At 35.3% G+C, this 13,574-nt stretch overlaps 2 protein-coding genes, 1 long non-coding RNA gene and 1 pseudogene across 5 annotated transcripts; 2 read left to right on the top strand and 2 right to left on the bottom strand.

The window, feature by feature from the left end:
• Positions 1-110: 110 nt before the first annotated feature.
• Positions 111-1,474, bottom strand: LOC123211122. Its single transcript, XR_006501342.1, has 4 exons — positions 1,246-1,474; positions 860-1,164; positions 385-565; positions 111-302 (listed from the first exon to the last, which is right to left on the bottom strand). It is a non-coding gene; the product is annotated as an uncharacterized LOC123211122 (long non-coding RNA).
• Positions 1,475-3,546: 2,072 nt separating this feature from the next.
• LOC123212578 lies at positions 3,547-5,954 on the top strand (annotated as a pseudogene).
• A 35-nt stretch (positions 5,955-5,989) lies between these two features.
• On the bottom strand, positions 5,990-7,688 carry LOC123212577 (light-harvesting complex-like protein 3 isotype 1, chloroplastic). Its single transcript, XM_044631754.1, is given in 4 exon segments — positions 5,990-6,427; positions 6,524-6,661; positions 7,192-7,272; positions 7,275-7,688. Coding segments are annotated over 4 exon segments (756 nt in total). The 5' UTR covers positions 7,561-7,688; the 3' UTR covers positions 5,990-6,176.
• A 192-nt stretch (positions 7,689-7,880) lies between these two features.
• LOC123212163 (ATP-dependent Clp protease proteolytic subunit-related protein 4, chloroplastic) lies at positions 7,881-13,310 on the top strand. 3 transcript variants are annotated; one of them, XM_044631225.1, is made up of 8 exons: positions 7,881-8,196; positions 8,624-8,827; positions 9,571-9,626; positions 10,348-10,474; positions 10,636-10,713; positions 11,461-11,574; positions 11,652-11,763; positions 13,019-13,310. In XM_044631225.1, exons 1-7 carry the CDS (start codon positions 7,942-7,944, stop codon positions 11,721-11,723), a joined length of 906 nt encoding a protein of 301 aa, XP_044487160.1. In that variant the 5' UTR covers positions 7,881-7,941; the 3' UTR covers positions 11,724-11,763; positions 13,019-13,310. The 3 variants fall into 3 exon arrangements, with proteins under 3 accessions (XP_044487160.1, XP_044487159.1, XP_044487161.1); XM_044631224.1 differs by having other exon boundaries at positions 13,038-13,310; XM_044631226.1 differs by lacking the exon at positions 13,019-13,310 and adding an exon at positions 11,852-12,327.
• Positions 13,311-13,574: the final 264 nt, after the last annotated feature.

A 13,574-nucleotide genomic window follows, 5' to 3' on the forward strand; every position in this document is an offset into this window, starting at 1 on the left:
TAAAAAAATGTCATCAAGTTGCTTACTAATTCTCTTTAATAGCGCAATATGAACCATCAATCATTAAGATAAAAATGCAATATACCAAATACAAGAAAACTGAAAATAAATTATAATCATAACAAAAAAGAATTTTATATCAGTAAAGTTTGATTATATATATATACAAGCTGATGAACCAGTATATCTGACGCTAATCCGTCCAATTTGAATTAAGGCATGGCTTAATAATAGTGGATGCTTCATCTATGCCTCCGGAATGCTGAAAACAGTTTTGGAATTGTGAATCTCTTCTTCTGCATCTGAAAGAATTATTTGTTGGATTTAGAGTTCTAAACTTGTAAGCTGAATGTGTAGTATATTATAACGAGAAGTTTCTCTTACCCCTAAACTTTTCATAAGAGCTTTCATTTTAGTAGTAGTAGATCCATCATGCTTCTGTCTTTCTGGCTTTCTTAGCTTTGGGACTTGTCAAAGACCAGACAAAACTTGGAACCAAAATTTTCCAGTTGCCCATACAAGTAGGAGTCCTTGGATGGCTTGGCTTTCTATGAATAGCAACAGTCTGCAAAATCAAGAATTCAAAAATTAATCACAACCCTATTGCTTACAATTCCAATCATCTACCATATCTAACTACTTCAACTCTAAGCAAATCATATTAATATGATAAAGGCAACCAAATTTAATCTTCTAACACATTGGTGAAGTATTAAAGGCATTGAAGACTACGATCTTCAAAGTTCAAGGTAAATACTAGCTTCCCTGATGCCAATTTAAATTAAGCCCTGTATAATTCTTTTATCATACTTTGTATTATATGGTATTATATATATTATAGGTAAGATCAGTGCGATACATTAGTTGTGGGTGGCTGATTCTTAGGAGAGGTTGGCTTTGGAAGCAAAAGAGTGGATGATGATGATGAAAATGCAGCTGATCGAGCAGACGTCCTTAGACTTTGAGAATAGCGAAGGAGCTCAGCTCTCCTATTGTATCCTTTACCAGAACCCCGATTTACCTCTTGATTGTTGGCATGAAGAAGATGATGGTGATGGTAGTGATGGTGATGATGATGATGATGCCGATTTGCTGACACCCTTGTCCTCCTTGGCTTCTCAACATATACGGTGATAAACACCACCTTTCCTTGCAAAACTTTGCCTGAAATTGAAACCACCACCCATCTTTATACTTCAGTACATAGTCATACCACATAAACAGAGAGACAAAGGATTACTTTACCATTTTGTTCGGCATGTTGAGATCTCAGCCTCAGGCTCTTCAAGTATACAATTTTTGTTCAAAGGTGGAGTTGGGATTTATGTATTTATGTGCATAAATTAAATTAATGGGTTAACGTATGCATGCAGGGAAATTAGAGTGTGAGAGAAAGTGATAGAGATGCAAGGCCAAACAGAAACGAGGCCGGCCAACATCAACCCTTTGGTTTGATCGACCAACCGTAAACGTTACTAAAAATACAAGCGAAAATTAATTAAGAACTAATAAGGTGAAAACTGTAATGACCATGTCCCTTTCACATGTTTTGGGGTTCCACTTGGCTACCTAATGACCATATCCACAGCAGGACAATGCTTTGTCATCCTCCTTGATTACAAATTAAGAATTTGCCCGAAATGATTACCCGGCTAGCCTGGCTTTTTCCCAATTAAGCTACAATAACAAAACAAGATTTACTAACCAAATACCGAAGCCCAATAATTTAATAGAGAATATTTTTTGTCCAAATTCATTCTGAGGTCCGAATTCTATTCATCCTAAACATTTTTTTTTTTTAATTGAGTCTCGGTCTTGTTTGGTCCAACCAACAAGCCTAACTACAAAGCTTCCTTGCAAACTCAGTTTTTGCCCTATCACTATGTGCTATATTTTTTTAATTTATACAAAATGATGTAAAATTGTCCAATACTAATTGGCATGTCATTTATCCTTATTTTAATGAATTTTTCTTTTCTGCTTTCATTCTCCCATTCACTCTGTGGCTTGTCACTTTGCCCGTTAATTTGGTATGTGTAGTATTATTAATAAAATTATTATATAATGTATGTTATATTGTTTTCTTTTATATCATAATCTTTCATTATAAATGACATGATACTGAATGATAAAGAAAATTAGTTAATATATTAATATTAATGTTTTCATAGAAAGACTAGACATGGATTTGATGAAGGGATGATAAGTTAACTATTTAAATAAATATTAAAAACAAATTTCAAAACAATTTAATTTTATATAATTAATCATTAAATTTATTTATTTCATATAAAAATAAACTTAATTGAATTATATACATATTTTAAATTAATGAATAAAGTTTATTTCAAGTCTCACAAAGCCTTTTGGCATATTAAATTCTTTGTCACATCACTTTATATGTATATCTTTTGATGAAACATTCTCCAATATTGATTGAAATCCTTATTTTAATGAATTTGAGTTTTTTTCTTTCATCCTTCCATTCACTTTGTATGGAAAAGTATATATACTAATCTTATATGTGTAATATTTTCCATAATTAGAAGTATAATATTATTTATACATATTGTATTAAAATTGAATCCAAATATGTAAAGAAGATTATTAATTTATTATCATGATCTCTTATAACAAATGATAATTAATAAGAGAACAAGACAATCAATTTATTTACTAATAGATTTAGTATATAATAAAAGAGGGGAAAAAAGAAAAGGCCAAAAGATCTCCCCCAAGGTTTGATGTAATCCTAATCTCTCACCCATTAAATTTCAAAAACTCAAACTTCCACTAATGAGTTAAAATTTGTTAAAACTCTCAATTATATATAAGGGTAAAACTACTATTTCAATAATAAAATTAAAAATATATATAATTTATTATTTCCACCTCTACAGTTTAAAAACTAATAATTTTATCTCTATTTAAATTTTTTTAGTTTTGAAAAATTATAGTTCCCTCTCAAACTAGGGTTTTGTTTTCTTCCCCTTCAACCACCATCTTTGTCTTCAACAATTGTCAAATCCACCCGAAACCGTTGTCGTTGAAGTCTTCTCACCTCTTTGGCCACATTACATCAACTTTTGTTTGGACCTCATCATCCAGATAAAAATCATTTAGATTTCTAGACAACTTTCGTCTGAAGAACTAGACGAAAGTCAACAGTCCATAGCCGAAGAGATGACAATACTTCGACGGCAATGGTTTAGGATAGATTCGACAGTCGTGGGCCTTAGATATAGTGGCTAGAGAGAAAGAAAACAAAACTCTAGGTTTGGGGGGGGGGGGGGGGGGGGGAGGGGAATTTAATTTTTTTAAAATGAAAAATTTTAAATAGGAGTGAAATGTTAATTTTTAAAATATGGGGAGTGGAAATATACTAAATTATTTTTTTAATATTATAATTGAAATAATAGTTTTACTCTTATATATAACTGAGAGTTTTAACAAAATTTAATTCATAGGCAAGAGTTTAGATATTTAAAAGTTGACGGGCGGGCGATGGTAGTACATCAAACCTGGGGTGGGAGCAACTCTTTTGGCCAGAAGAAAATGGAATCCTAAAATTTGGAAAACCGTTCAATAATATAATATATGTGTGTATATATATAGACAAGAGTTGAGAGCTGCATGCCTGGGAGGTTTTACAAGCGTCCTTGGAATCTGGGAAACTGAGATTTTTACATTATATACCAACACATCAAACCCTCGATCTACTCAACTTTCTTCAACTTGGATCTTTCTTCCATTACTGTAACAGTGATTTTAGTAGCTATGAATGCTCTTGCAGCCACCAACCGGAACTTCCGCCATGCAGCTCGCATTCTTGGCTTGGATTCTAAGCTAGAAAAGAGCCTTTTGATCCCCTTTAGAGAGATTAAAGTAATCACTATTTACATTGATTTTTAATTTTGTTTTCTTCATTTGTTTGGTTCTTGAGGGATTTTTTTTGGGCTCCAGGTTGAGTGCACAATTCCTAAAGATGATAGCTCTCGTGTCCTTTGTTGGATTTAGAATCCAGCATGACAACGCCCGTGGACTGATGAGAGGGGGAATCCGCTACCATCCTGAGGTGATACGAGCGAAGTTTAATTCTTAATTTTATTCAGAATTGGCATGATTTTTTTTCGGTTTATAATTTGGTTCTCTGTAGAGAATAAGCCTAATGTCCCTTGATCATATTTTTTTCCCTCAAACTTGTCTGAAACAAACTACTGTATTGTACTTGTTCAAGGTTGACCCAGATGAGGTAAATGCTTTGGCTCAATTAATGACATGGAGGACGGCTGTAGCTGCCATTCCATACGGCGGAGCAAAGGGAGGCATTGGCTGCAATCCAAGAGACTTGAGCACAGGCGAGTTAGAACGTCTTAACTCGAGTTTTCACTCAAAAGATCCATGATCTTAGCGGAATTCATAGGGATGTTCCTGCCTCTGACATGGGGACTAATTCACAGGTATCCCATTTACATATCCATTATATTAGTTCGTCGCTTCATAGTTTAAAATCCACGTCTTACTCTTCTATTGGACAGACAATGGCATGGGTCCTGGATGAATACTCAAAATTTCATGGGCATTCACCAGCCGTTGTGACTGGAAAACCAATTGGAAGTATCAAAAAGAGATAGAATGACAAAAATGTAGTAAATAAGAAATTGAATGAAACCGACATTTCCTATATTGCTATGGAATTTCAGGATCTTGGAGGATCACTGAGACGGGAAGCTGCAGCTGGACTGGGAGTAGTTTTTGCGACAGAGGCTTTACTGGCTGAGTATGGAAAATCAATTTCAGGAATGAAGTTTGCTATCCAGGTAGTTTCCTTCTACATATGCGCGTATTCGTTCTTCCTGGTAGAATTGAACTGCTTTCTCTGCTTACTTGACATTCTGTCTGAATGACTGTTATTTCAGGGGTTCGGCAATGTGGGTTCCTGGGCAGCAAAGTTTGTCCGTGAGAAAGGCGGTAAGGTTGTTGCAGTCAGTGACATCACAGGTGCAGTTAAAAACCCAAATGGAATTGATATTCCACCTCTGATGAAACACAAAGACAGTACTGAAAGCGTGAAGAATTTCCAAGGTGGGGATGCTATCGATCCAAATGACTTGCTTGTACATGACTGTGACGTTCTTATCACAAGCGCCTTAGGTGGAGTTCTCAACAAGTATGTAATGTTTAATCTTGCCTATTGAATATAAACTACTAACTAAAATGTAGATCATTGCTGTATAATCTTTCTAATCATGTGTTATTGTGGAAGGGAAAATGCTGGTGATGTGAAGGCGAAGTTCATAATAGAAGCAGCCAATCACCCCACTGACCCTGAAGCTGATGAGTTAATTACAACCCTGTGATTTCTCTAATTTCAGTACGAAATACAGTTTGCAAAATTCGCAAACTAAAAACAATTAAATCTGTCTTCTCTTCAGATTTTGTCTAAGAAGGGAGTAGTTATACTGCCCGACATTTACGCAAATTCTAGTGGTGTGACTGTTAGTTACTTTGAATGGGTTCAGGTACTTGCAACACGTCTATGCCTACTAACATTTATGTTATTTAATCTTCTAATCTGATGTTTAACTGTGTGCTCCCTAACAGAACATTCAGGGATTCATGTGGAAGGAAGAGCAAGTAAACTGTGAGCTGAAGAGGTACATGATGATAGCCTTCCTTGACATCAAGGCAATGTGCCAAATTCACGACTGCAACTTGGGGATGGGCGCCTTTACTCTCGGGGTGAACAGGGTTGCCCGTGCTACTCTGCTCAGGGGGTGGGAAGCATGAAAAATCTTCCATTTGATCCTTTCAGTTTTTGTGTAGTTTCAGTTTTAACCTTCATTATCTTCGGAGAATTCAGTAGTCCTTATACTCCAGTTCAGAGTTCAAAAAAGCATTTATGGAGCAAAAAAGAAAGGAACTAATCAGAAATTCAAATAATTTTAGTTCAATTGGGTGTTTTCCCCAACCTTTTAGCAAGATGAAATCAGTGGCAACAATATTTTCCATAGCACAGTAATTCATCAAGAAAACACGTTCACAAGATTAGATATTAAACTTAGAAGTATGAATGCATGAAAAATAGCAACTTAAGTCTTTATCATTCACTAGCTTAGATAGATTACATCAATACTAAGCAAGAACAAATACTCAAATTATACACCTAAATCTGACTACTCATTTTTAATACCTCCGGAAGTCTCATCTTGCCATGTTGCTTGCCATTGCTTGTCATAAAAGGTTGTCTCCTCTAGAAGCCTTTTCAGAGTTTCAATATCCTCATTCTTTCTGATTAGAAGCACCCCAACGACAGCAACAAATAATAGAGTCTTGCAAAAGAAGTTGCTCATTTGGTCGACCAAACCTACTCCGGTCAAGCTATCAACTAGATAAGCCATGAAGAAACCTATCATGGCAGCACGGCCTGCGCCACACTCATAAAACAACTGGTAGAATTAGCTTGTTGTGACAAAGTACAATTGTAATTTACTTCAAAAAGGGAGGTATAGATAGAGCAAACCATTAAGAAGTTCAGCTTCAGGAAGATGGAACCTCTTCATCCATGCCCACCAAGGTATAATTGAGGTGTCAAAAACTACAGGATCATCATTACTGGATGATTCTGGATTATCCTCAAGCCATTTTCTTCTCCTAACTTCTGAAAAAGATTATCCATGGAGAGGAATTAGAAACCAAGTAATCCCTTAACAATTGGGAAATACATTAAGTCAATCATTAAGCATGATACTTAATGCACCTTAACCAAACCTCACCCTTGACAACTTGATTTTTACATAGGAACTTCCAATGAATGAAATCAATCAATATAATGTTACACATTTGAAACAAAATATCAATTTTGTGAAACAGAGCTCACAACAATTGATTGCAGATGAACAGAGATAAAGTCGTCAGACTACATTACCATAAATAAAGGAGTGTTATGTATCGGGATATATAATTCAATATCATTAACCGGGCCAAGTATAAATTAAGCTTATAAAGAGTTCAAACTTTGCATTTTGATGACTTAAGTTGCCCAAATAACCAAGATTCAACTCTCTAGTTTGCATTAATTCCAACCAATTATCAGTTTATAACGAACACTAACCTTGTAAAAGTGACTATAAAAAACATAAAACACACATAAACCAGAAATAAACAATAAGCAGAAACAAAACACCTCACCGGCATCAATAACAGCATCCCAATTGGTCTGCCCATCTTTTTGAAACTGCTTCAAGTCCCAAGTTCCGTTAATCCATTTGGGTCCTCAAACTTGGTCAAAACCATGACTTCTTGGGGCTCTACAGCCCCATTGGACCCCACGGGGTCCTCTGGAGCTTCGGGGACCTTTGGTTCCTCCACGATGGCAGCAGGGGCTGAGACTCCAGCTCCATTGTCAGCTGCTGAGGCCCTGAAAGTGAAGAAAGATGGCCTGGTAGAGGAGAGAAAAAGAGTGGGTTTGTGGGTAGTACTAGTAGCAAATAAATGGGTTCTGTGGAGATGAGTAGATGGAGGAGAGGAGAGAGAAAGGAAAGCTATGGTTATGGACATGGTTACTGTTGATAGTGAGGTTGAGCAAAGGGAAAATGTTTCTCAGAACACGATGGTGTCTGAGCTATCTACAACCTTACAATTACAAACTCTTAGTGGTGGTTGGGAGTTCGGATTTTGTACTTTTCTGACAAAGTAATAAATTGTGAAAATATAAAATTATTAATATTAAAAAAATCATAAATATTTTTTCTAATCTACTTAAAAAAAAAAAGATTCATTCTGATCATACTTGGAGTCAGTAAGCCCCAAATGAGGCCCATATCAAGCCCAAGTCATTTGGTCCGACCCAATCCGAATCCTTTTATCGCTTCATGTTTAGCATCGTCAGTCTCATTCCTCTGTTCCACTCTATTCTAATTCTAATACCTCCATCAACGAATGGAAGTAGCCACCGCATCAGCATCGAGCTTCCTGCTCCATACGGGCATGTTAGCAGCACCACCACGGACCTCCCCACAAGCCATAGTTGCAACTTCTTCGTCTCCTTTCAGAACCTCCCTATCCACCAGTTTTCTTTCTCCGTTTTCCAATGGTAGCATCTCCGCTGACTTTTCCGGACTCAAGCTTCGACCCCAATCGCTCAACCCGGATTCCTTTAAACGTTCCAAGGCCAAGAGGCCTGTTGTTACCATGGTACTGTCTCTTTTTAATTGACCGAATTGGTTATTTATTTTGTGATTAGGTTTGCTTTTATTATACATTTAAATTTGTTTATTCTTTAAATTTTTTAAGTTATAAGACCGCTTGTGCGTATGCTTGAAATTTAATATTTTAGAGTGACGCAAGTTTATTCCATACAATATATAATATTTAAGCTAATCAACCTTACTACCAGCGTAAACTAGGATTTGTGAATGTGGCAAAACATGGGATTATGAGAGTTTTTTTTTTGTCTTGTTTTGATTGTTCAAAATCAACCTTTATATGAGAATATGAAAGTATTAGAAATTTTAGAGTGTGAATATATATAACATCACATCTGGTTGATTTACTGTGTCATTTTTGTCCATCTTATTTCCATAAATATGCGGTCCATTTATGTATTTTTCTTGTGGGTCAGGTTATTCCTTTTACAAGGGGAAGTGCATGGGAGCAACCTCCTCCAGACTTAGCATCTTACTTGTACAAGAATCGAATTGTTTACTTGGGCATGTCTCTTGTTCCTTCGGTTACAGAGCTGATACTAGCTGAATTTCTTTATCTACAGTATGAAGATGCTGATAAGCCTATTTACTTATACATAAATTCTACTGGAACAACCAAGGTTAAAAGTATTCTCAATTATGGCTAATTATATTTCCGTCTTGATATTTGCTTTGATTGTATATCTTGGATATATTAGGTTCACTAGGTTTTATGTCTGGTAGATGTACCAATCTCTGCAGTTATGTCTGTGAACTTGTGCAATAGTTGTTCTCAGTTCTAAATCAGGCCTCAGTCTTGCAGGATCTCCAAAATTTAAATTAAAAAAACATTGAATTTGTACTCCTTATTTGTTTGTGTTGTATCATTTTGATTGCATAGTCAATTGATATTGAAGCCCTACGGATATATTGGTTAGGTAGAGTATCTACTCATTGTGGATCTTGTCATGCCATGACATATTCACCTGCAATTTTTAAAAAGACATTTTGATTAACTAAACTGTTCTTTATTGAATATACAGAGTCAATTGCATGGTGAGCATATGTTCTCTGACGAACTAGTAATATAAGTGTTATGGGACTTTACTAACATATGTAGTGGTTAGCCCTTGTAAATCAGTGCAACATTGGGAGTGATGTGAGGTAAACAATAAGTTCACTTTGAATGATATAATGTGAATGTATTTGGATGCTTTCTTTACCTCTTTTCCCACCTGAATTATGTTTTGCAATAATAAACCACCCATCTTTTTTACATTTTATTTCCTTTATTAAGATAAGTAATGATATTATGCTAACGACTGTATTCCTTAGCTTTTTAATAGTTTATCCATGTTGCTAATAGAGATTTTCACTGTTTCAGGGTGGCGAGAAGCTGGGATATGAAACTGAGGCTTTTGCAATATATGATGTTATGAGGTCAGCAATGTTTATGCTTTTCATCCATAAGTATGTGTTATTTAATCATTTTAAGTGGCCTCTGCTCAATGGTTTGCATTTTCTGAGATTTTGAATCATTTTTTCAAGTTCCTCTAGAACACTAACTTAAAGTTTAAATATCAATCTTGTTTCAACTGCATTTGGATAGTTATGGCCTTACTTGCCTGCAGATCCTAGCTGAAGCTTCCTGAAGCATATGCACCAAAATTGTTGTTCTTGTTTTTTTTTTTTTTTCAATTCCTTTTCCCGGGCTTCATATTGCTGGATTTCTCTTATTAGTTTTACAAGCAGTTCAAGCCCATAGTTTGACAGAATAAAATTTCTTGTCATTTCCAAACCTGGTCAATCAGCTTGGCTGGAGAAAGATTTATGCTAGTTTAAGGAAGTAACCTCTGATGATGGGCTTTCTGAACAGGAAAACTTAGGCTGAATTTTAGCTATTTTCATGTTGCACAACAGTAACTTCCAAGTTCAATTTGTTAGTGAAGCTAGTGTCAGCTTTATTCTTTTTTATGAGACTAATCTCATTGTGGTGACTTTTTTATTGTACCCTGAGTTTGAATGTTTCCATTCAGCTTTGTGATGTTAAATAAGCTTGAGAATTAATGAATGCAAACCATACCATAATTTTCTCCATCACTCCTAATTCTAAGTGTTTTCTGAACAATTTTTTTTTATGGATTTTAACCTTTTACTGCAGTTATGTGAAGCCACCTATTTTTACTCTTTGTGTGGGTAATGCTTGGGGTGAAGCAGCTCTACTTTTGGCTGCTGGTGCTACAGGAAATCGCTCAGCCTTGCCTTCATCAACAATCATGATAAAGCAGGTTCTTTCTTGTCCATTGATCTCTAACCCTGGTACTAAGTATCTTCTTGAATATTTGTTTAGTTTATTGCAAATCTGGACAATAGAAGCTTTTTTAAGGACTTCCTGGAATGGTTTATGTTTTCTTATTTTAACAAATGCTCTTTCTTCACTAATGTGCAGCCAATTGCAAGGTTTCAAGGACAAGCAACTGATGTGGACCTTGCAAGGAAAGAAATAAAGAATGTGAAAGCAGAGTTGGTATGATTTGTGATCAATTACATTGTATATATCCTTGTGGTCATCTAGATTCTGAGAGTGTTAATTAATATGACATTAAAATTATTTAAGATAGGGATTTGATAATGATTTATCATAACCTTTTGAAGGATATGTAGGAGTTCTTCTATGGCATGATTTTAGATTCATCTAAACAATTGATGTATTGCAAATTAATTAAATGGAATATGTTTGGGAAGTTGTATTGCTTGATGCCAGAGCTTGTCAAACAAGACCAATATTTAGCAATTGATTATTGAGTAATGTGTGTCCAACATCAAACAGCATCAACTTGAGTATATTCAGTTTTCATGAATGGCTCAACTACTCTATATAAGAAGTTTATTGACTAGTATATCTCTAAAAGTTTGACTTGTGCATCTGTGTTTGCCATATAATTAAACAAAGATCAGAAAGAGAAAAAGACTAAAGAGAACATGCTTTTTTTTTATGTTTTTAAATGTCGAGAAAAGGAAAAACAGAAGAATTCTAGTTATTTGCAACTTTACTTTTGAAAATCTGCTGTGATTTTGGTTAACAACTTTAAGCTTAACAGAACATGATGCAACCTATTTATTTATCTAGTCACTTATGGTTTTTTTTAATTTTTATTAACTTTCTTGGATGAGAAATTGATGTCTTAGCAGCATTGGATTTTTGTATGCTTCTAGATATTAGCTAATATAGTATATGACAACTAACATATCAATAACTTCATTTGCATTCAAGGTTAAACTTTATGCAAAGCATACTGGAAAAACACCTGAGCAGATTGAAGCTGACATCAGGCGCCCAAAATACTTTAGTCCCAGTGAGGCAGTTGAATATGGCATCATAGATAAGGTTCATTCAGCCAAATATGTAAAATTCATTCAGCCATGGTTTTCATGCTTTGCTGAAGACCTCTTAATTTTCTGCAGGTACTGTACAACGAGAGAAGTCCTGAAGACCACGGAGTTGTTTCTGACTTGAAAAAGGCACAACTGATTTAAATCTAGGAAACGGCATTTGATCATTCCTCAGCTTATTCAGGTGAAGCACAATTGAAAGTCATTGTCAGATTATGAATTATGTGGTCATGAGATTGATTTAGTCCTGATAGACATCTTGTTATATGTAGTTCTTGATTAACAATCAGTGCCCCCTATTGCACTGCTGATGTGTCAGGAAGAATGCTAAACTTCTTCGTCAACTTCTTTATGGCACTTGATTACTTATTGAGAAAGTTGTTGAATGACACCGATGGCACTGAGGTTGTAGTCAGATGTTAGTGACCTGGGACCACAATATTTTATTAGTCTAACTTGTCTTTATTACAGATTGTTTTGGAAAGGTTTGACTCCCATGAGAGAGGAGCCTCTCTTGCTCTTTAGGTTGTTTGTAACCACAAAGCTTACTAATAGCATGGTACTACAGTTCCATTTGAAGTGTGAACAGAGTGATCAAACAAAATGCTTCTGCTAAGTGAGATGATAAAAGCCATAACCTATGCCTTGATTTGTAAATGCTGTGATTGTTATCTGAAAGAAATCTAGAGGATTGAATTATGTGGACATGTATGTTTTATCCAACATTATTGCACTCTTCGCTTTTTTATTTCTGCAATTGCCCCAGTGCCTATTCATAACTACATTTCTCTGTTACTGTACACTATAACTGAAGATTAATTGCTTGTTATTTTCATGGTCACACCACCTTTACATTATTGATTCCTTTTTATGTCCTACGTAATTAGGAAAGGACGCCTTAATGTGTACTCATCATTCACAAAACTGGGTGGTTTGACTCTATAGTTAACCTGCTTTTCAACTTGCATTTTGTTTCTGAATAGTTCTGTTAAGATCTCTAAAGTTAAACTGAGAGTGGAGGGGCCCATTGTTCCTTGGTGGTATGTTGTGGCTTGGTAGTTTTAGTTTCATCCCAATCACATCATTTTTTGCACTCTGTCATCTAAAATTTCACTAGAGTATGAAGAGGATGTTAAAGGCAAGATTTTCTAGTTAGATAGATCAACCCTACACGTAATTTGGGTCCAAGTCACAAAAGTGTATCTTCCATTATATAATCTTAAGTGGTTATGTCCCTTTGATGGAGAGTTGATCTCATTATTCAAGTCCATTATAGTGATAGTCACTAACTTGTTCCTCTCATTTACTTCATTATCACATTATAAGCATAAATCAATTACTTGATGCTTGTTTACAGACATGACTTTTGTAGTTTGGAAGAGTTTATTCTGGATTTATGTTCAGATATTTTGTTTATTTATTATTTTACTAATCTGTAGTTGGAATGGAGAACTGCAGATTGAATTGCCGGGTGTGTCAAGAAGCTTAGCAAGATCTAAGTATTAGCAGGAGAAAAAGCACTAAGGTCAACGATAACAATGTGGGTTAAGTACTAGAATGCAAAATGGTGGACTGATTAGATGTAATGTACATTGGTCACATACATACATCCATGCATGTTATGTACATGTTATATTCATCATTTTTGGCTGCTGTTTTGAATTGAAACGAATAAACGGTGGTGAAAGTGCTGTAATATCTGCAATGCCAGGAATTGTGCTCTTCATGTTATTTTGTTCTTTCGTAGTGGTATTTTTTATTCCCCAGTTGTGTCATCGAGTGGCCAAATGGACGACCAAGAGCAAAACTCACCCACCCATTTTCAAACTTCCCACCACACAGTCCCCTTGCGGACCCCATAAGCCAATTAAACATGCCATCTTCTGTGCAATACTGACATCAGATCAAACGTGTTGAAGTTCACAAATTATGAATGTATTGCCGTACACAAATACTATCGGAATTATGGGTGCTCTTTCCCTGATTTGGAGTATT

The sequence above is a fragment of the Mangifera indica genome, chromosome 3, assembly GCF_011075055.1.
Source record: "Mangifera indica cultivar Alphonso chromosome 3, CATAS_Mindica_2.1, whole genome shotgun sequence".
NCBI classification, from domain to species: domain Eukaryota; kingdom Viridiplantae; phylum Streptophyta; class Magnoliopsida; order Sapindales; family Anacardiaceae; genus Mangifera; species Mangifera indica.

What these genes read in the sequence shown, in the direction of transcription:
- LOC123212163 (XM_044631225.1), top strand. Translation starts at nt 7,942, where the DNA reads ATGGAAGTAGCCACCGCATCAGCATCGAGCTTCCTGCTCCATACGGGC. An exon ending in AGAGGCCTGTTGTTACCATG is followed by an intron (nt 8,197 to 8,623) that starts GTACTGTCTCTT and finishes CTTGTGGGTCAG; the next exon opens with GTTATTCCTTTTACAAGGGG. An exon ending in ATTCTACTGGAACAACCAAG is followed by an intron (nt 8,828 to 9,570) that starts GTTAAAAGTATT and finishes TCACTGTTTCAG; the next exon opens with GGTGGCGAGAAGCTGGGATA.